A 20,957-nucleotide genomic window follows, 5' to 3' on the forward strand; every position below is an offset into this window, starting at 1 on the left:
AACTGTAAGCATGTCCCCGAGTCATAGAACATCAAGGTGGCGACATCCAGTGGTGGAAAAAAAACATGGAAAACCAACTGGGTTGACAATACTTTTAATTTTAAAATTCGATTCCAATACAGCAAACATACATTTGGATATTCATTTCAGAACATTGAGTTTACCATCTGGCAGTAGGACAATATACTGCAGCTTTAACTGAAGTTTTAAGTAAAAAAAAGAAGGAATAAACTAAACTTTAACTAAATTTGTATTATTTGTTCAGCATGCTTCTACAATTCAAAAACACTTTTTACATAAAATAAAAACAATTTTACACTTAAAAAGTAAGAAGCAATAAAAAAAATACACAGATCCCCTAAAATTTACATTGGTACTGGTAACTACTAGAAACTACATGTTAAAAAAGTTAATAAAGCTGAAATCAATTAAGTTGCCTAATGCAGATGTAAATGTTGACAACAAAGTATTTAAAAAGATGACTTTAGCATCCATAAGTAAAATTATTTACAATATAAGGCACTTTTGGCAGCCATAATGTTTTATACACAAAGAAAAAGCAAATAATTCTTCCCTGAACATTTAAGTCAGCAATAATAACATCCCTTTAACTCATGCAACATTAAAATCATCACAACTAATTAGAAAAATGACATATATATATATAGTGTGAAAACTGAAGCTTTTACAGATGATTGAATAACTGGACTGTCTGAATGACGGCCAGTTTTACACCACCAAGCTCTCCCGACTCACAGCACCATTCTGTAAAAAAGTTGGAAAAATTGAAGAATTAAACCACAAGACTGTATAACAACATTAAATCACATGGAGTGGTTTACTAGCTTCTTAAATTCCCCATTTACTTAAATTTATTTGTTGCTTCTTCTTTTTTTTTTTAAACCAACTAACAGAAAAATGTCCCATTGACTCATTATGTGGGCGGACAGCTGATCCCATCCTAATCCTCATACATCAGCGGTTCCTGGACTCACCTTACGAAGGTTGGTTTTCTTGGCAGATGACACGCTTTCATCTTCACTGTACGGTGGAGGAAGTGGAGGTGGATAGTCATCACGGCGTGCAGGTAACCCAGATGGCGGGTTGTGTGGAAGTGGTGGAGCCCTACCCCGGTCAGAGCGGTCACTCTCACTATCCAGCCGATCTCTGCTGCGCGTGCGCTGCTGCTCACTAATCTTCTTCTTCTCCAAAGCTTCTCGCAGGAAGCTGTCATCATATTCATCCCGCCCTTTCCTGGCACCGTGGTCATAGCGACGGTCCCGCTCCAGATCCATCAGATCATCCCGACTTCGGCTCCGTCTCCCAGGGAGACCACCGTGTGCACCTCTATCCCCTCTCCGACGATCATCAGGAGAGTAGTCTCGATAGCGGCGGTCATCAACGTCACGGCTGTAGCCACTGCGGGCACTACTACTCCAGCCATCATCCGACCTAAAAAACAAACATTAAATTAAATCACACGTGGTGGAGAAACATTAATCTATCTCTGGAGCTTGAACTTTTTTTAAGATTAATTGGTTCAAGGCTAGTGGATATCCAGATAGAGTGGCCAACATTCGCTAATAAAGCAAAAGGCCTTTTCACGACTGTGATAAGAGTCCACTGCTATAATACGAGTGGAAATTATGTGATAATTTTAGACAACTCCAATTGAAAAGATGACAAATGTTGCATTTTGTAATGCCAAACAGCAGCTCTATTGTTTGTTTGATGAATAACTATAGTTCATTTTTGCCATTTAGCATAAATATTCTAATTGCATTATCTTACACAATGTCAAAACTGTGGCCAAATCAAATTGAAACAATGTCATAATATTGGTGCCAATAAGCGAAAACACCAATGTCTTTTATTGTTAATTAGTTTTCTTTCTTTGTCTTTGTTACCTTTTGCTAATTGTAAGACTCACCCTCGCCTGCTTCTGTAGTCATCTTGGCTTCGTTGTGGAAGGAAGTTATCACGGCCGTTGCGTCGTCCGATGTCATCGAGGTTGTCCATGGAGCGGGCACGTGCACGCTCCCCCATGTAGCCGACCTCGCGACGTGGATTATAATGGCGGCCTTGCTGGGAAACACTACTGATGGTGCTCATGGCTTCATCCTGGTCGTAAACTGTTGCCAGAGGTGGGGGCTGGGAACGACCCCCACGGTTTCGAGGCTCTAAACTATCATGCAGAGAACTGACTTCGCTCATATTATCCACTGTAGGAATAAAAAAGATGAAAGTATTGTAAGGACAACAGAATTTGAGCTACACTGGCAGGGGAGCAGTTGAATGTAGCAGCGACTAAAATGAGCAGAAAGTACTGGATTCACTCACAGCGGTTGTAGTTTGCAGGTCTGGATGGATCCAAATTAGAGAGCTCTTGCTCCATGTAATATATCGCTCGGGTGGCATTGCCTTGTGGGTCCACCTGGATGCGATAACCACTTCGAGCTAGTGGGAAAAGAGAAATGAAAGTTTACCTTATACACTAAAATTACACAAAGATGCAGAAATGGAAACAAACTCACTGCTGCCACTAATATATTGATACCAGAACATATAAATGAATCATAAATAATGGAAATACATGTCCTCAATAGTTCAGAAGAAAAAGTACACAAGGAGGAATAATTGCAGTTTTAAAATCTTAATATTTATGACACATACTTAAGTCTTTATTAACATCTCTTCTACTGTCGTAATAAAATACCCATTGCTAGAATATACAACAGCTACATAGGCAAAGTATGTGTGTGTAATTCATTGATCATTATAAACTCTGAGTTATATGTAGAATATGGAACAGTACAATAATTTATATACAACTATTGACATTCTTCATGTCTTTTGCTTTTTAAACAAGTAAATATTGTAATGCAACAGCCAGTCAATGATAATCACTTAAATCAGATATGCAATCATATTCAATATGTATAATCAAAACAAGCTGTTTACTCACTTTGGTCTCCTCCACCTTCTCGGTCATGTAGCAAAGGCACTTGGGAACCCTGACCCACTACACAGGTACACAAGATGAAACAAAGACTTACAAAAACTCAGGATTACATAAGAGATGGGAGGTTTTGCCATTCTGAAATGATTCACTTGACTGAGTAAGAACAACAGACAAGCCCCAGCAGCTCCCCGTTAATCAAGACAACCATCGCAAAGAAGAGAATAACTTACCAGAGCTGGCTCCGTCATATTCTCGGCCATAACCGTTCGGTGGCTGAGTGGCTCCAGTTCCGTTTGGTAAAGGGAATAGCGGTATTCCCTGGGGGTTCATCCCTCCATATGCTGGCTGAGAATACATGCTTGGAGCATAGAGAGTGGGGGCATATTGGCTGGCAACACCTTTTTTCACAGCTTTTCCTGCCTCGTATACTGCAAAACAGTGGAATACCTTTGGTTATACAGCGTAGATCTTTTGATTTTCTACCATTGAAAAATAACTCAAGCACAACTCAACCACAAAAAAGAACAAGCCGTGCTTCCTTTAAGGATGGTTCAGGCTAGAAAGGGGTGGCCCAGGGACCAGTTCTGGACTGTGTACAATACCAAAAGTGCAATTTAGTACTTACATGCACGCGGGCAGCAACAGCGTTCAGGACAGCAGGGGCAGCTAACATAGCAGCAGCAGGTGTGCGGACAGCACTGGCACCAGCATATCCCAATCAGGAGTAGCAACAACAGGAAGCCCAAAACCACCAATAAAACCAATAACCAGTCTGTGAGGAAATATTAAGAGATTTTATTTTGGGCTACCTTTATGATATCATTCTCTTGTGCATTCAGAGATGAAGAGTCTCATGTAATTATACATCATCTGTACATTGACATTCAAAGATAGGGGGTCAATTCTGAGCCATTGCAGCTTTGGCGCTACTGTGGGCCAAGTTAAGAAAACCAGCAGAGAATCTGAGAATGGAAACAAACTCAACAGAAAAAGAGCTGTTGTAGCTGGGGATCAACTATTTCCACTATTTTGGAAGGAGGCAGAGCCGCCATATTGGTTATTCATCACTCTAAATTTGCGAGTAGAGGGAATTCCAATTTTGACAACATCAGAAACTTTGAAATTGCTTTTATTCATTTTTTAACAAGGCTAAACAATTTTATAGATTCAGGTTTTCTATTTTAAGCCTGGAAATTTACATGACACCGAAAAAATGAAATAGTGTGTCAGTCCCACTAAAACTGCACTTCAAAAGTCCATGATAGCACTACTGAAATCTAGCACACTCAATTACCGTGAAGTAAAGTCGATTTACGCATTCACAAGTGTGACTGAAGTGGGCTGAGATTATACTGTGAATGCACTATAGCTCTGAAGTCAAGTAGCCTGTATAAAGGTAAACAGAGGAGGCTTAACAGCTATTTACAATCTTCTCCAATGTCCTGCTGTATGTTGCTAACTCGCTAGCTGACGATCACTGTGTTGATATTGTAGATCAACTGGCACAAGCACAATACTCACAATATGAAAGGATGGTCGTCACATCTATCATAGTGGGGTGATGTGATTTCAACAGTAAGTCAATTACACAATTACAGACTTTTTCATATTACAACTGTCTGTGCATGTGAACAGTGCATCTGAAACATATTTCTTTCATGATAGTAGTTCACGAGGAAAGGTCTTACAGGGTTTAAAAAATGTCAGAGGCACAATTTTTTACAATCTTGAGGCAGCTTAGGTGTCAAAGATGAAATCCAGTTCTACTGCTTAGTTAAACCAGTAAAAAACACATTTCTATAATAATTTTAGCAATGGAAAATGTTAGCAATGTAAATGACTGAAACTAAAAAATATAGGAAAGTTAAGAGCATGGTTGAGTCACATAGGTACGAAAACAACTGTATTTATTCTTTTTTACAACGACCAGGTTCCGATTTTTGAAAAACTTTATATATTCATCTCTTTATTTTCAGATTTTTTTCTTATTCATCACATTGAATAGTGTGTAAAAACGCCCATGCAATTACATTTAATTTCCATATTCTCACAAACATACGCTGCTAATGTACTTTTTAAAGGTCGTGTTTAAATGGTAAAATTGATTTCTCTTTCTGTGAGTTCAACTGCTGAAAATCAACCAGTAAACCAGTAAAACCAAATAAAACACTAAACTGGAAGACTTTGATGAACTACGTTGTGTCCTTTTGTAATAGATACAAAACAGGACATCGCGAGGTAAATGTTGACTCATTAAAGCAGGAGACATGTTAGCCTCATCCCTCAGTATTGGTCAGAGATATTACTGTAACTGCACACTATAATCTTGTATATAATATAATCTTTTTAAACTTTTACAGTAATATAAATATGCCCAACCTGGCTCATATTAAGTACAGTTTTTGGTTTGTTTATAACGGGTTATCTCCTTCATGGCTACCCCATAGACTTGGACTATCTGACTGGACTACAGGGAGGGGCTTGTACTACCTTCCATAACCAGTAAGTCAATGCCAGGCAGCAGGTCAGTAGAATTAGACTTTCTCTCTGTGAAAGAAAGAGAAGGCCACAATTACTTAAAATTGGTGTTGGCCAAAGTCTACCGCCAACAACCTGTGAGTCTACGAATAACTGCCACTCTCTACTGAAGGTCCACCTCCCAAGACACTAGTTCAACTAGTTTATTCAGAATATTTCTGCTGTATCCTTTTCAAAAATCCCATTTTGTGTACACTGTGACCTGCATATATGGGAGAATAAAAAAGGAAAAAGGAAATAGCAAAGAAAAAAAAGAAGCAGTGTATATGTGACCACGCGTGTACTTTACCTAGAACAATCAGCTCTGTGTAGTCCTCATTATTTCCTGTCAGGTCCTGGCCAGAAACAACATTGCACACATACACGCCACTGTCACCCCATGCTGTCTGAGCAATATTCAGGTCTGCATCTGACAAACAAGATTTGGGGATTTAGTTACATATAACAATTAAACGAGTATTTATGGCATTGCTTCTCAACAGGGAGGACAGCTCATTCAATTGGTGGCTGTGGGCAACACAAAAATAATCATAAAGCGTAGATTATTCATGGATTTTGACAACCAATCCAAATAGAGTCTCGTTAATAAAGCAAATTCCCATTCCTAAACAGTCCAATAAACTGACATTAGGAAGAGTTGAAAAAAATTGTCCACAAATAATCTGGAGCAAAATGTTGAGGATTCAATAAATTGCCCATTTAAATGTAAAAAAAAACAATTTATATGATGCTGATCAAATTGTTTCCATAAAACAAGAATGCACTTTAAAAAAAAAATGTTCCAGATGTGAATAATTACACAATCTGACCACCATCTATCCAGAGTAACAAGGTGTCCTAGAGCATCGTCAACACAAGCCTAAGCTATAGTCCTGTAAATAAATAAAGCATTGGTATTCAACAAGTTTGAATTTGTTAAACCAGTAGACACTAATACCCCAGCTCGATTCACAAACTTTAAATGTATATACCGGTATTTAACATTTTTAATACAATTTCATAATCAATTAAATATAACGGATGTACAATATTTGGTATAAAATTTGCCTTTCAATAAAAATGTTTTAAAAAGCAAACACTGAAAATAATCCAATATATTAAATGTCCAAAGAAAACTTTAAAAATGTATTTTTTTTTTTTTATTTTTTTTTTAAAAGGTCAGATATTTTTGAAAGTAGTTCCATCTGTCATTAACGTTTAAATCGTGCAAATTGATTAACCAAAACCACAAGTGATGCAACCATTGTTGCTTTTGTGCCGATGATCTAGTGATGTCATGTCTACCATTTGAAAAAGATTAGCTAGAAAGTCTGATCCACTTACTGTTTATTATGCTGATCTTGCGGCCCTGGTAATATGAGCTCAGGGTGATAGCGCTGCCTTGTTTGGATGCCACCGTGCGTACTGTCCTCTGACTGTCAGCACACTCGATGTTGGGGTCATAATTTGGGTTGTTCTGAGAGAGAATGTTTTCAGCACTGCTTGGATTCAGAGCAGCCTGGATTGGGTCTCTGCAGTATGATTTATACCTCCAAGTGACAATAGGAGGCTGAGAAGATGATGTCTGGTAATTGCATTGGAGGATGACGGGCTGGAAAAGGATGACGATGTACCTCTTGGTGGGACACTGGACTGGAATAGCCATGACAGACTCTGATATGAGAATAAAAAAAAAGAACCATGTGACTTAGATTGTCCTAAGCCTGAAAAAGTCTAGGAAGAAATTAATGTAAGTATTATAATGCCAATTTTAATTGTTGTCAGAGGGATGATCCAAATTCTTTTAAAAAGTACGCTATTTCCATCCATTATCTTGACTGGACACTTGGCTTTATAATGGCTTTACTATTTACCTTGTAACAAATTGTGACAATTTTCATTTCAGCTTCAGTTCGATCTATTAATATAAATAATGTTTTTCCCCCTATCTAATGGTTTGTTTGGTTTTTATTTGTTTGTTTTTGTTTAACTGAAGCTCAATGACCTGAACTATTCAATAACGTTTTAAGAGAAAACAACAATATGTAGATTTGGAAGCTTGTTTATCATTAAGAGTTTCGAAATAAAAGTTAAAGCCAGCCTTATTAATACGCAGTTATAAACTTAAACATAGAAGCTTTAACAATGTAACAAGTATGGTATTTATTTTTTTTTAAAAGAATTTGAAAATAATCAGTTACATTCGTCAGAGAGCAAGTTTCACGGACGCATTTGCGGAAGAGGGCCCGCCCTGCCAGGGAAAAAAGGGATCTTACCTGTTGCAATTAAAACAGCGACTACTGTAGTCCAAAACATGGTTAATGTTTGTGTTCTCGCGGCCTTATGCGATTTATATTATTGTTATTTTATTCAAAATACACAAAATCTTCCAGACCACGTATCTTACACAGTAGAGTTTAACCTATCATCCGCCATTTTGCGTGGGGTGGGAAGCTGTTGTCGAGCAGAACACCTGAACACAGCACGCGAGCCGAGCAACAGCAGGTGAGCCCTGCGCATCAGGAATGGAATCTCGGGGGTCAATGAAGTCTTTGTTGTTTTCATGTAAGGATTTATTTTGCTATTTTGCTTTAGTTTACGGAATGAAAACTGATTTTAAAAAATATATGTATATATATGTGGTATGATCTTATGGCACGTTTTGGTTTTTTTTGTTCGATATGGTTGAAAGTTGGTCTGGAAGTTTAACTTCCCCGCGAGTTGGTACGATCCAGATGGACTCCCGGTGATGACGCTGACAGTGCTTTTGGTAAATCATTACCGGTAATTAAACATCCAGTTAGTTTATAACCCAGTGGCCTAGTTTCAACTCTTGAATTATTTTTTCAAAATGATTTTAGAGCTAATTATTTCAATTTGAAACGCAGTTTATTGATCCACCCACCAAGTTCTTGCATTTGTGGAAAAACTGAAGTTGGAGACATTGTACTCATTTTTTTCTAAGTTTATTTGATTAGTTAGTAAACCTAGAAAAAATTTTAACAATTTTTCACCCAGCATCTGTCATTTTTATCAACATATATAGGGTGAATAAACATTTGCATGCACCTTTGCATATCCTCTTTTTGACCCCTAAAATATGTTTGGGCAGACATTTTATAGAGTCTCCGGCATGTTTAGATTTAATGTGATCCCCCCGGTTATCCTACACATATAGGACAAAAAACCAATCAGACTCACATTCTCTCCCCATGTCAATTTAGAGTCACTAATTGTCCTATCCCAAATGCTTCCTCCTATAGGAGGATGATGAGTATCTGGGGAGAATCTAAGCAGATACAGGGAACGCATGAAATCTCCACACAGAAAAGTCGCAGGGCAATTCTATCATGGGCCATCAGGCTGTGCTAACCACTGCACTACCGTGGAAGGACAGCATCAAAAGTCCATTAGACTAAGAGACTATATGGTGTCCATGCCTACAGGGATAAGACCTGCTACAATATGTAGCAATTAACCAGTTTACCATATGTAGCAACACACTGTGAAAACAGTTTAAAACTCTGGAAAAGTCTGTGAAGATTTCTTGATCCATCACTCAAAGCTGTATGGATGAGTGGCATAGTTGAATAAAGCTCATGTGTAATGTCACCTTTGTGCAAAGGTCAGTTGAGAGTCAATTGGTTCTTTAGAGTGATGAGACAAAAAGTGCGCTTTTTGGCCATGAGACTACGCAATAATTTTGGTGCACATGCTCATAGAGATGGGTCTCAGCAGCAGGCCCTGGAAGTTAGAAGAGAGTAACATGAATGCAGAAATATATCACCATCCTTTAACCTGGAGCAAAATCTGACTCAATCTGCAAGAGAGACCCCTAGCATCCATCAAAAGCTGCACAGAAATGAATAACTGTGACCAGATGTGCTAGCCTCACTGGGTCATATAATAATAATAATAAAGACACTCTATTTATACAGAACCTCTCAAACAAAGTTATAATGTGATTAACAATTATCAACACAGTCAAATACAGGGACAGTAAAATATAATCAACAATAAAAGTGAAAATATTCAAGAGAATGTGTGACAGTAAAAGTGAATTTAAAGACAACTCAAGAGATATTGTTGGATTGCAATACCTGTCGTGTGTCACTGCCAATCCGCGTGTTCTTTAAATGAAGACTTCAAGTAAACAGATGCCAATTTCAAAATGTATTTACAATAAAATTATTTCAAGATACAAATATTACAGAGCTCTGGGCCAGTTCATAACCCTACAAACAACAATTGTCAGGGCATGAAGTCTGACCGCCTAACTATCCCTTGGCCCAGTCTTTTATAGAACAATATATGTAAATTATTGATGCTAATTCAGTCCAATCCAGTCCTTCTTCTTGGATGACCTCATCTTCTTCTTCCCGCCTCATTTGGTGTTGGTGCAGTCCTTCTTCTCCATTTTCTTCCCAGATAGCCAGGTCAGAGGTCATTCCTGCCGAGGAACTTATCCACACCAGTAAACTATTCTGTCACGTTTTACGATGGGGGTCTACCACTTTCCGTCTGACCGTCTCCAACTGTCTAAGCAGTATTCATGTCAAGGAAGGGTCAACTGACTGCTTATCTTTATTCCACTTACTAAACCTTCTACTATTCCTAACTTCTAAAGTGCTTATAACAGAAAACAGAAACATATGGTACAGCACATGATAATAAAATAAAGACAATTCTCTTAAATATAAATGTGACATTTATATAATAAAAATGAAATAATGTTTTGGGATGATTTGCCCCAGAGGTGGCATGTTGGTAGAATGGCGGTGGGGGATAAGGTGTCACCAATGGTTACAGACAAGGACGTATTTGACAGAACAAATACAATTCAAGAATTCCAATATTCCAAATCCTGTTCTATTTGATTTTATCTTATTTTTCTCTGAGTGCTCTTGTTGCACTGTAAATTTCCCCGTGTGGGACAATAAAGGATCTGAATCTGAATCTGAATCTGAATCTGAATCTGAATCTGAATCTGAAAGGAACCAGCACAGAGCCCCATCAGTCAGTATGATTACACCTCACTTGAAAAAAACAAATTATTGCCTCCGTCTGACTAACTGGACAACTGAAGTGCAAGTAAATGGTGTTAGCATACAGCCTTCGTGTCTGCCTCTCGAAATCAACATGACCAAGAGGGAGAGCATGTATCTTACCTGCGTAATAGTGAGATAAACAAAGCTGTATGATCACTCATGTTCCTGTCGTTTGAAATGTCGGTCTGCCCCCTGGCTCCCTTTTTTTTATTATGTGTCAATAAAATAACTGGAAAGGGGTCCATATAAACCCATTGGGAATAACCCATAACGCCACCTTGTTTGGGAGCAGAAGCTATTGTCAGTTGTTCGTTTTACTCCATTGCATATAAACTGAGACAACAAATTCTGACAAGGTGCTCACTTTTGAGCGTGGCTCCTTTAGGCTGAGCATTTACTAATTAACATGAAGATGCATGTTTGCAATTTGTTTTTTTTATAATGGCCAAATTAAACACACGCTTGTTAAAAGTTACCCATGTGAGAGGGAATCTGGGAGTTTTGCATTACTAGGTGTTTCAATAGGGAGAGGAAGCCATTTGTTTTGCTGTGGAAATCTATTATTTCTGTATACATCTTCATTTGATTGGGGTGAATGTAACTAAATAGGCTGTGAGGCTACAGGCTACACGCATCATACACTCATCCTCACATGTTCACTTCTGTTTGCTAAAGTTAACTATATTAAATTTGGATTTATCATGTATAATGGATTCAATCAGTGTATGCTGATAAGCTGTTGTGGTCACCACATTTCAGTAACTATTATTTTTTGTATGACATACCTGGGCTTGATTGTTGTCAGTTACCAAATCCATCTTGGCCATTCATAAAGTGGGATAGTTGGTAGCTAATGCTAATTCTGATTTTAATCAAAAATGCATTTTCTCCCACTGTTTTCATAGTACACTTTAAGGAAATGCTAAAGGGGTCTATATGTAAGAAGCATATTTTTAAGACAGTGATTCTTTAACCTTACAGGGCTTAACCACAACAAAAAAGATGAATTAAAGTAGAAGTTACCGTTGCATATTATCTCTGAGTTTTAGTACACTGAAATGCTTGTTTGTTTTGGCAGTATAAAATGTATTATATAGCTGTTCTTTTGCGCTGTGTTCAACCAAAACGTGCCTCATGAGATCTGTGTTCCTCCTATTCAGCATTGAAGACAGACGTCTCTGCCATATTTTGGAAGACTGTCACAGCTGCGGGCAATCATGCCCTTGAGCCGCTTTGTGCCGCACACCTGTTGTGCATCAGGACTCTAATGAACGCTCATCTTAAACCCCGGAGGCACACCTGCTCTCTGCCAGATCGTTATTCATTCCCGATGACTTTCCAGCGCATTCCTGTTTGCCTGCCTGCCCGGTTCCGACCTTGCCTGTTCCTGACCATTATGTTTAGCCTGCTCCCCGGTAAACTCTGTCTGCCTTCTGCCCGATCTCGGCCCTGCCTGTCCCCGACTATTCTGTTCTGCTCGCTCCCCGGTGAATCCTGTCTGTTGTCTGTTTCTGACAATAAAGTGGTGTTCAGCCAATCCCGTGTGTCGCATTTGGGTTCTTATCTGGTGCCTGACAGAAGACATTTAATTTCCTGTCCGCTACATGTAAAGAGCCTGTCCAGGTACGGGAGGCTGATTCCATCGCTACTTTTATGATTAAGCTTAAAACCTACCTCTTTGAAAAAGCTTATTGTTACTAATTCTGGAGTTCCAGTTACTATTATAGACAGACAAATTATCATACTTAGGGAGTCGTCTAATCATTAGGCTAACATCTAAGCTATGCTGTTACAGGCCAAGGCCGCCGGGTCCGGAAACATGATCACCTGACAGGCCTCTGTCACCCCACTGGGTCATGGTTTCCTCTCCTCTCCTCTACTTTCCTCCTCATCAAGCAGACTAGTTATGCTGATTCTTGTGTAGTTTTGCTGCTCCCCCCGTATTCATTTACAGGTATCGCCGCCTTCGGAGCTGCATGATGACCTGCTGACCCGCTGTATAAATAGTGTATTTTTGTATGTGTTTCTGTGCTCTGTGCCCGTACTCTCCTCTCCTCTCCTCTCCTCTCCTCTCCTCTCCCCTTCTCTTCTTTTCTCTCCCTCTCCTCTCCCTCCCCTCTCCCTCTCCCTCTCCTCTCTCCTCTCTCTCTACTCAGCCGGCCATCAGCAGTAGGGTCCCCCTACATGAGCCTGGTCCTGCTCAAGGCTTCTTCCTATTAAAGGGGAGTTTTTCCTTGCCACTGTTGCTTGTCTGGGGTTAGGTCCTGGGATTCTGGAAAGCACCTTGAAACAATTTTGATTGTAAAAGACAGTATATAAATAAAGATTGATTTGATTTGATTTTGAAGACTTGTACCAATTGTGTGTTAATTTGTTATTTCTCCTACATTGGTTGACGTAATCTCTTTTTTTTTTTTTTTTTTACAAATTCACATTAAGGTTACATGTAGGAGTTATTTGTCAGCTGCACAATGTAAACATAGCACATAAAGAATTTTCTACCTGCAGCCAACAGCAAATTAAAACCAGTATATGGTTATATATATTTACACACACACACCACACCACACACACACAACACACACACACACACACAACACACACACACACACTAGTATATATATATCACAAGAAAGGAATGTATTTATATATATATATACACACTGGAATTTAAGTGTGACTTAAAGACTTTATGGGTAATATTTACATTTTACATTTTTTTACATTTTACAATTTTGGCAACAAACTTTTTCAAAATAAATAAAAAGCTGAACCGTCTGGAAGAAAGAATGTTCACATTCCAAGTTAAATGCTAAAAAAATATTTGTAAAGAAATGGAAATGCTTGTTTCTTGGCAACTGTGAAGGCCCAGGATGCTCAGTCACATTTCCACTGTGGTTGCAGTTGCCATTCTGAAGAATGTGTATTGATCCTGAGCAGATCCTGACTTTTGACCTCTGAGGATCTTAGCTTTGGAGATCTTATCTTCTTTTTCAGCCATCCTCGCACCATCTCAACATGTTCCATTTGTGTTCTGTCACCTATGTTTTTCTGTGCTCGTAATTTAATGTCTTGTTATCCCCCAAGAAGACTTGCTGTGAAGGAGTACAGGGGTCCAGAGGCTCCTGGGTTCTCAGACTGGACTCTATACCATTTGGTTGGTTATATTGTGTCATGAGGTCACAAGAAAGGAATGTGTTTACTTGACCATATATAAGGGTCTACTGAACAAAGCACTTCAGAGATCTTCACCATCGGGACCACAAAATCCTCCCTCGGTCAAGCTGCAGTGTCCGACTGATACTTGACTGTTCTCTCCAATAAACATCTCTTAAAACCAAGTCGGTGTCTACGAAGATTCCTTTTACATCAGTACCTCTCGACCACCACCAGAAGAAATTTACCACACCATCATTTTTAAAGTCTTTTTGTAGGACTTGGGAGTTGTCTTTGGTCTAGCAATGGGGACGCCGAGCGCTCTTGGTGTGGTTGGTCTCTTCCCCATTTCAGGTCTCAGTGTGGGTCTGTGTGCGCATGGGCATGTGAAAGGGACCACTTATGTATTTCTGTGTGGGAGAGGGAGGGTCGGATGTTTTCTTTGTTGGTTTTGTTCATTGTGAGCACTTTGTGCCGGTCAAATTTAGCCATAATGGCATATAAATAAAGTATGATTTGAATGGTGTAACTTTAAAAGATACATTTTCTACCAGTTCCACTGCTGATGCCGTCATGACAATTGTTTTTTGGACTTTGGTGTGCTGAGCGAATGACTTGAGCTAAGCCTCCACTCCTGTTTTGCTGCTTCATTTATGTGTCCGCAAAACAGGAACTTTGTAAAGTGGAATTCAGGATTTAGCTTTCACTTGCTATTAAACTTGACATCGTCGTATTTGACTATCTTTCCATCGAGAGTCACCACCTCCTTCTGTTCCCATGACTCAACTGTCCCGTTTTTCTCCTCGAAGCGCCGCACCACTATTCTCCCGGTTGTGGGGAGGTCACAGGGTAGGTTTTTAGCAGCTTCTTCATACAGCATGATTTTGGAGAAGTCTTGAGCGAGGTCTTGTCCACCTTTTGGGCCTGGCGGCCATAACGCCTTTGTGTCTGGTTTACCTGAGTGATCCAAATTAAGTGGCGATGGAGACCTCCTAAGTGGTGATGGATCCTTCAATAATGGTGATATGGCCCTGTTCTTTGGTAATTGGTCCCTGTTAAATGGTGATCTGGCCCTTCCCATTGGTGAATGATCCCTCTTAAAAGGCAATGCAGCCCTGTTCATTGGTGATAGGTCCCTCTTCCATGGTAATTGTGGCCTATTCACTGGTGATAGGTCCCTGTTGAAAGGAGATATACCTCTGTTTGCTGGTGATGGAGACTGATTTCTGGCATTAATCTTAGGTGAAGTTGGTTTAAGGTGATCCATTTGAATGGGAGTATTAATGACAATGCCGGCACCTCCAGCCCTTCGTATGTCACTCATGACCCCGACCATGGAGGCCCTTAGAGATGGATCTGTCTCCACCATCCTGGACACTGCATTACAGTACGGCTGACTTTTCAAGGTTTCCTTAATTTTGGCAGGACAGACGGTGGGTGTGTACAGTCGAATCCGTGCACAGAGCTCAGCGATGATCTTCCCCATGGCCCAAACATCTGAGCGCTGATCCCTCTGACTCTGCCTGTTCAACACCTCAGGCGCAGAATAGGCCTCATTTCCCATGTCAATAGCAGAGTTAAGACCACGTCGGAAGAACTTTGCTAGTCCCAGGTCAATGATCACTGCTCTATTTGTAGCATGCTCCACCTGGACAACAGATGATAAAGTTTAAAAGCTGGATCATGCTCACGTTAATATCATTCATAATTTGAAAGCAATGCTGTATGGATTTATTCAGTAACATGATACAATTCAATAACTACAAACTAAGGATAAAACAGGTTACTGTGCATAGACAGAAGTGGTTCATTAAATGAGGAAAAACAGGTGTTTTGGTTGTGCACCAACATTCAGTTAGCGCACCATTCACCAGTCTAAGTTGCATTTGTGAATACAAAGAAATGTGATGAAAAGTTTCATTTACAGTTTGTTAATGACATCACTTTTAAGGAGATGGTGGAAAAACTTTTTACATTTGTAATTGTGATGTTACATAATTTTACAATGGAACAAGGAATGGAAATATAATCTGTTTTATCACTAAATGTGACCTCATCATTTTAATTTATATGAGGTCTACAAAAGCTCATAGAACATAAACGTTTTACTCGCCATGATGTTTTCAGGTTTGAGGTCTTGATGGACTATATCTTTGGAGTGGAGATGAAGCAATCCTTCACACATGCCGATGATAATGGTGCTTTTAACAGCTGGACTCAGCTGTAGAGAGAAAGAACTTCTTATTCAACAGCATCCAATTAGCAACAAATCTTTTTCTGAAGATTTTTGTTATTATTATATTGCGCCTGTTCCATTTTATCCATAATTACTAATGATTACAAATGAGTTATGTTTTTCTGAAAATATTTTTTTTTTCATTAAAGAAAAAAACACATTGGGATGCCCAAACAAAAACAAACAAAAAACACCAACTAGATTTTTGTCTTTTAAACCTTTTGTTCATATCATTTTATGTACCGGTACTTTAAAAAAAAAAAATTCAAACTACAAAAATACTCTGCTAGACAGTTATTGATTTTGAACCGCTACTGACTAAGTTATGATTTTACTCGACTTTAAAAGATATCCCAGATATCTAGTGTTATAGGTGACTTTTTTTTTCATATTTTGGGTTACACAATTGTCTTTTTTATTGTCTTTGTTATTACCCTGAATAGTGTGTTATGAAGGCTTTACCTGTATTTTTGACTTAGATGCATTAAAGATGGTGGTCTCCAAGTCCTCTCCGAAGATAAACTCTAAAGGAATTATCCATTTACCATCCGTGAGAGTTATGTTGCCCAGAAGCTTTACTATGTTGGGATGATTTGCCTTGCTGGAGAAAATAAATAAATAAATAAAATTAAACAGTTCAGCAGAGAAATGCTTCCCACTCCAAACCCAGTCAATACACAGAGTGCATTTTCACTTGGTGTAAACCAACCAGTAAAAATTAATAGAACTTGCATATTTCCTGTGATCAAAAAATTAGCAACCTGGTTTATTTTCAAATTCATTAACATCCATTTAATCGTGCCCTTGCTTGGTAATTGGTTCTTTCCAGAAACAAAATGTAATAAAATGAACCTGGTAGAAGCATTTGCCTTCCAGATACTTTCCAGAAGTCAAGTTTTTTACTCACTTGTAGACATCACACTCTCTTTCCAAGTCTTTCTTATTGATCAGATGGTGTGGGACCTTTTTAATTGCAGCCCAGGTATCATTGTATTTCTCCTTGTACACTTTCCCAAAGCAGCCCTGTGCGAGCGTGCTGGTGGAATATGCCATTTAGGTCCTGTTGTGACAGCTGTAGACAAAAATTGATAAAATTGCATTTATTTCTTCTTTAAGACTGTAAATTATGATGACTTTAAGAATTTACTGCTGCTGTTCTATCGATTTATATAAATTTTTATGTAGTTTGAAAAAAGCGTGTGTATTAATGTTTATTGATACTGAATAGTGAATTAATTTAGTATGACAATTCTCATTTTACAATTAAAATAGTCACTATAATTCATTCAAGTATGAGATTTGGTGACATTTCTGGCAAAACTTTGCAAATAGCAGTCAATCAACTACAATTTAGGTTTATTGGAATTTTTATAACTACATTTACCGTACTTAATTTTTATAAGGTGGGATTATTTTGGCTCTCAACATATTCCTTTTTGTATTCTGATTCATATACAGCCTAAATTGATTAATACAGTTTTGATAAGAATAAAGTATTTATCATTGTAAGAATCATTTAATGAGAAGAGCTAAAAAAGGTTTTATATCAACTGTGTATCATTAGAGTCCCCAAAATGGCAGCCAAAGCTGTCAATTTCCATATTTTTTCTAAAGACAGAAAAAATATGTCAGAACTGTGTTATCACAGGAAAAACTGCTCAAATCCCAGAAATCTGATTGGGTTTGTTTTGTAGCTTGTAATAATGAAGAATATAGGAGGATATCATGATACCCAAAAGCCTAAAATATATACAGACACTTGACTGTTGTAAAAAAAAACAACTTCTATGAGTTGAATTGGAAGAACCGTGTAAAGACCACAGAGAATCTGTGACCCACTTTACACTGAATTTAAACTGTTTGATGTACAACTGGACTGTACAAAGCGGACAAACTGGTAAATCCACAGGAGGACATGAACATTTGCTTTTCTGAGTTACCTAGAGCACTACTTTAATCATGTGCTGTAACAGGAAAACAGTGTAATTTGGATATTAAATTGAAGCTTTATCTCTAATATTATAAAGTATATATATTATATATATATATATATAATTATATATATATATATACTTTATAATATACTTTGTAGTGAATATGCCCTGCATTTTACAAAAATAAAACCTAATTAAGTTTTTCAAAATGTGTTAATCAAAAATCTCATAGCGAGGTGTAAAGAAGGTGAAATGAAACCCAAACTTATTACAAATCTTCTTAAAAGCTATTGAAGAAAAACATTGGTATGGTAAAGCTCCCTACCTTTCTGTTGAGAAAACAGGTCTGCTTTGTCAGGTCTTGACTGGAGTTGAGATGCTTCTACCTCTTTATAGCTGGTCCACGCCTACGTGCGTGCGGCTCATTGCCCTGAGTAAACCAGGCAAGCCTGGGTGCTGCACTGGAATTACAAATTCTCTGGAGTGCAAAAAACGGTTGTGCGAAAATTCCACAGAAATTTTATCCACGTGCCTCTGTTCTGGCCCATCTCTACCATCGTGCCCAACCGCTGCTCATTGCCCTCTGTCTTGAGCATGAACCTGCGTGTGTGTGCGTGTCCAGCTTGTGGCCTTCATTTGTAGTCCAACAACCCACCTTACCTACCGATACACACACAGAAATCAAGCCTGGCACCCATCAGCAGTGTCTGCCACTGCTAATCAAAACAGAACCCATCAATTTCTAGATATAGAAATAATATAGATTATAACCACTTAATGATGATGGATATTGTTGTGTGTGCTTTTTTAAAATCAGAAAACTTTAATTTTTGTCAGTATAATTCAAGCAACTGGACATCAGTTACCATCAATAGCAGGACCCACAATACTGTTAGTTAGTGTTAGTGTTAGTTAGTTAAAATCAATCTGTTTAACAGAATACCACAATTTAAAGTGTCTGTAATGATATATTTGATTTGCTTAAATAAGTCAATTCATCTTTATTTGTATAGCGTCTGTTAAACTAAAAGTTGTCTTCAGGCGCTTTACAGAAACCCAGGACCTAACCCCCAATAAGCAACAGCAGCGAGGAAAACCTACATTGTAACAGGAAGAAACCTTGAGCAGGACGAGGCTTGTATAGTGAATGTGGCTGTAAAGCGCCTCGTAGGTCAGGAGAAGTACTATAAAAACTCTTCTTGATTTAATGGCAGCCAATGAAAAGAAGCCATCATTGTCAAGACTCATTTTGGATCAGCTGGAGGCTTCTCATTGAATTATTTCTATAATAATGAACAACAAAAATCCAAAATGCTTGGACTGGATTTTCAGTATCATGTTGGGTCAATATGTTCCTAATATTTGCAATTTTCCACACATGAAAAGAGACATTTTTAATTTAATGTGATATAAAAGTTATAATCAAAGGTTCCAACAACATTCCTCATGACGTGATCTTCTCCATCCCTGGACCAAACATAATGACTTAAATTTTAAATTTTGTCTGGATTGTCTGAATGTATGTTCTTGAGACAAGCCTGGAGTTTCACTAACTGCTCTGTCTACTCTGGTTTCATGCATACATAGAGCTGAGTGTCATCACCACTCACCATAATGTATTTCTGTATGTATTCTCTATGATCTATGCCTATTCTCTCCTCTCCTCTCCTCTCCTCCTCTCCTCTCCTCTCCTCTCCTCTCCTCTCCTCTCCTCTCCTCTCCTGTCCTCTCCTCTCCTCTCCTCTCCTCCTCTCCTCTCCTCTCCTCTCCTCTCTCTCCTCTCCTCTCCTCTCTCCTCTCCTCCTCTCCTCTCTCCTCTCCTCTCTCTTTACCCAGCCGGCCATCAGCAGGAGGGTCCCCCAGCATGAGCCTGGTCCTGCTCAAGGTTTCTTCCTGTTAAAGGGGAGTTTTTCCTTGCCACTGTTGCTTGTCTGGGGTCAGGCCCTGGGATTCTGGAAAGCGCCTTGAAACAATTGTGATTGTAAAAGACGTTATATAAATAAAGATTGATTGAAGATTGATTGATTGACTGATTGACTGCAGCAATGAAAATGTATTGCATGCTGCTGTATAATTTTTCAGGAAGAACTGTAAAAAGGAGTGGCCCAAATAGTACACACCTAAGCAAAGCATTGCTCAAGAACAAGGTTTCAGATCAAATGGAACTGGTTTCTACCTGCTGCAGGCAGCAAGCTGCCAGTAATTATAAGGTCAACAATTCCTGTTATCTCTCCTGAAACCACAAAAGGGAGGGATTTAAATGTTTTGCTGCTTTATGGTCGGAAATAATATACCACATGTAGCCTTGTGACATGACCCTTCTCTTAGAAAGCTGTAATCTCTCACTGGCTGGTTTCCTGAACAGCCAGCACGTCATTTATATAGATGTACATTTCTATAGATTTACAGAAGGGCTCGGCTCATGGTTAACTCACAAGTTATGGGATTGCTACACACTAGATAGCTCATTTGTATTTAGGTCAAATCTATAGTATTTGTTTATACTTGGGTACCCTCATATTTCTGCTGTCAAACTTTTGACATACTATGAAGTAATGCTGCCTTTTTGACTTTGTCTTTTGATACACTGAAAGACATATAGGAAGCTGGGTGGAGTTATGAGATTTGTTTTGATATGATAAGGCAGAGACATTAAGGGAGTTGTAACAGGTAAGGCAAGGCAGCTTTATTTGTATAGCACATTTCATGCACTGGGCAATTCAATGTCCTGTGCATAGAAACATTAACACTTTCAAAAGAAAAAACATTAAAAAACACAACAAAAAAACTTGATTATTAAAACAATTGTGATTTAAGATATACGATGTCCAGCTTTAAAGAAAACTTTATTTTAAAATAATTAAAAGAACAATTCATTATTAATGTATTGTTATTGTTATCATCACCACTATTTTATCATTACTATTGTTTTTCATCTTTGACAGTTTCTGCACATCAGATCAACTACTCTTGACTATTTTCACTTGTTTACACCTTCTCCACTCTTCTTTAACTTCACTGGGTCCTGACACCGGAAGCATGAAAGCGCCTCAATGACGTTTTCCACATTATTTTGTTCCGGATATTTGAGAATTCAAGCGACA

At 38.5% G+C, this 20,957-nt stretch overlaps 2 protein-coding genes across 3 annotated transcripts; both read right to left on the minus strand.

Annotated features, from left to right (window-relative positions):
* Positions 1-78: 78 nt before the first annotated feature.
* Positions 79-7,977, minus strand: lsr (lipolysis stimulated lipoprotein receptor). 2 transcript variants are annotated; one of them, XM_057044818.1, is made up of 11 exons: positions 7,756-7,977; positions 6,824-7,153; positions 5,790-5,909; positions 5,453-5,509; positions 3,588-3,734; positions 3,193-3,390; positions 2,966-3,022; positions 2,341-2,457; positions 1,931-2,222; positions 996-1,452; positions 79-765 (listed from the first exon to the last, which is right to left on the minus strand). In XM_057044818.1, the coding sequence occupies exons 1-11, from the start codon at positions 7,793-7,795 to the stop codon at positions 730-732; spliced, it is 1,851 nt and encodes a 616-aa protein (XP_056900798.1). In that variant the 5' UTR covers positions 7,796-7,977; the 3' UTR covers positions 79-729. The 2 variants fall into 2 exon arrangements, with proteins under 2 accessions (XP_056900798.1, XP_056900799.1); XM_057044819.1 differs by lacking the exon at positions 5,453-5,509 and having other exon boundaries at positions 7,756-7,976.
* Positions 7,978-13,206: 5,229 nt separating this feature from the next.
* Positions 13,207-18,333, minus strand: zmp:0000000881 (uncharacterized). Its single transcript, XM_057046228.1, has 5 exons — positions 18,179-18,333; positions 16,827-16,991; positions 16,382-16,520; positions 15,797-15,904; positions 13,207-15,331 (listed from the first exon to the last, which is right to left on the minus strand). Exons 2-5 carry the CDS (start codon positions 16,970-16,972, stop codon positions 14,387-14,389), a joined length of 1,338 nt encoding a protein of 445 aa, XP_056902208.1. The 5' UTR covers positions 16,973-16,991; positions 18,179-18,333; the 3' UTR covers positions 13,207-14,386.
* Between the last annotated feature and the right edge of the window lie 2,624 nt (positions 18,334-20,957).

Source organism: Takifugu flavidus, chromosome 10, assembly GCF_003711565.1.
Source record: "Takifugu flavidus isolate HTHZ2018 chromosome 10, ASM371156v2, whole genome shotgun sequence".
Taxonomy (NCBI): domain Eukaryota; kingdom Metazoa; phylum Chordata; class Actinopteri; order Tetraodontiformes; family Tetraodontidae; genus Takifugu; species Takifugu flavidus.

What these genes read in the sequence shown, in the direction of transcription:
- lsr (XM_057044818.1), bottom strand. Translation starts at nt 7,795, where the DNA reads ATGTTTTGGACTACAGTAGTCGCTGTTTTAATTGCAACAG. An exon ending in AGAAGGTGGAGGAGACCAAA is followed by an intron (nt 2,458 to 2,965) that starts GTGAGTAAACAG and finishes TTTTCCCACTAG; the next exon opens with CTCGAAGTGGTTATCGCATC. An exon ending in GACTACAGAAGCAGGCGAGG is followed by an intron (nt 1,453 to 1,930) that starts GTGAGTCTTACA and finishes TTTGTTTTTTAG; the next exon opens with GTCGGATGATGGCTGGAGTA.
- zmp:0000000881 (XM_057046228.1), bottom strand. Translation starts at nt 16,972, where the DNA reads ATGGCATATTCCACCAGCACGCTCGCACAGGGCTGCTTTGGGAAAGTG. An exon ending in AGAGAGTGTGATGTCTACAA is followed by an intron (nt 16,521 to 16,826) that starts GTGAGTAAAAAA and finishes TATTTTCTCCAG; the next exon opens with CAAGGCAAATCATCCCAACA. An exon ending in CATCTAAGTCAAAAATACAG is followed by an intron (nt 15,905 to 16,381) that starts GTAAAGCCTTCA and finishes TTCTCTCTACAG; the next exon opens with CTGAGTCCAGCTGTTAAAAG.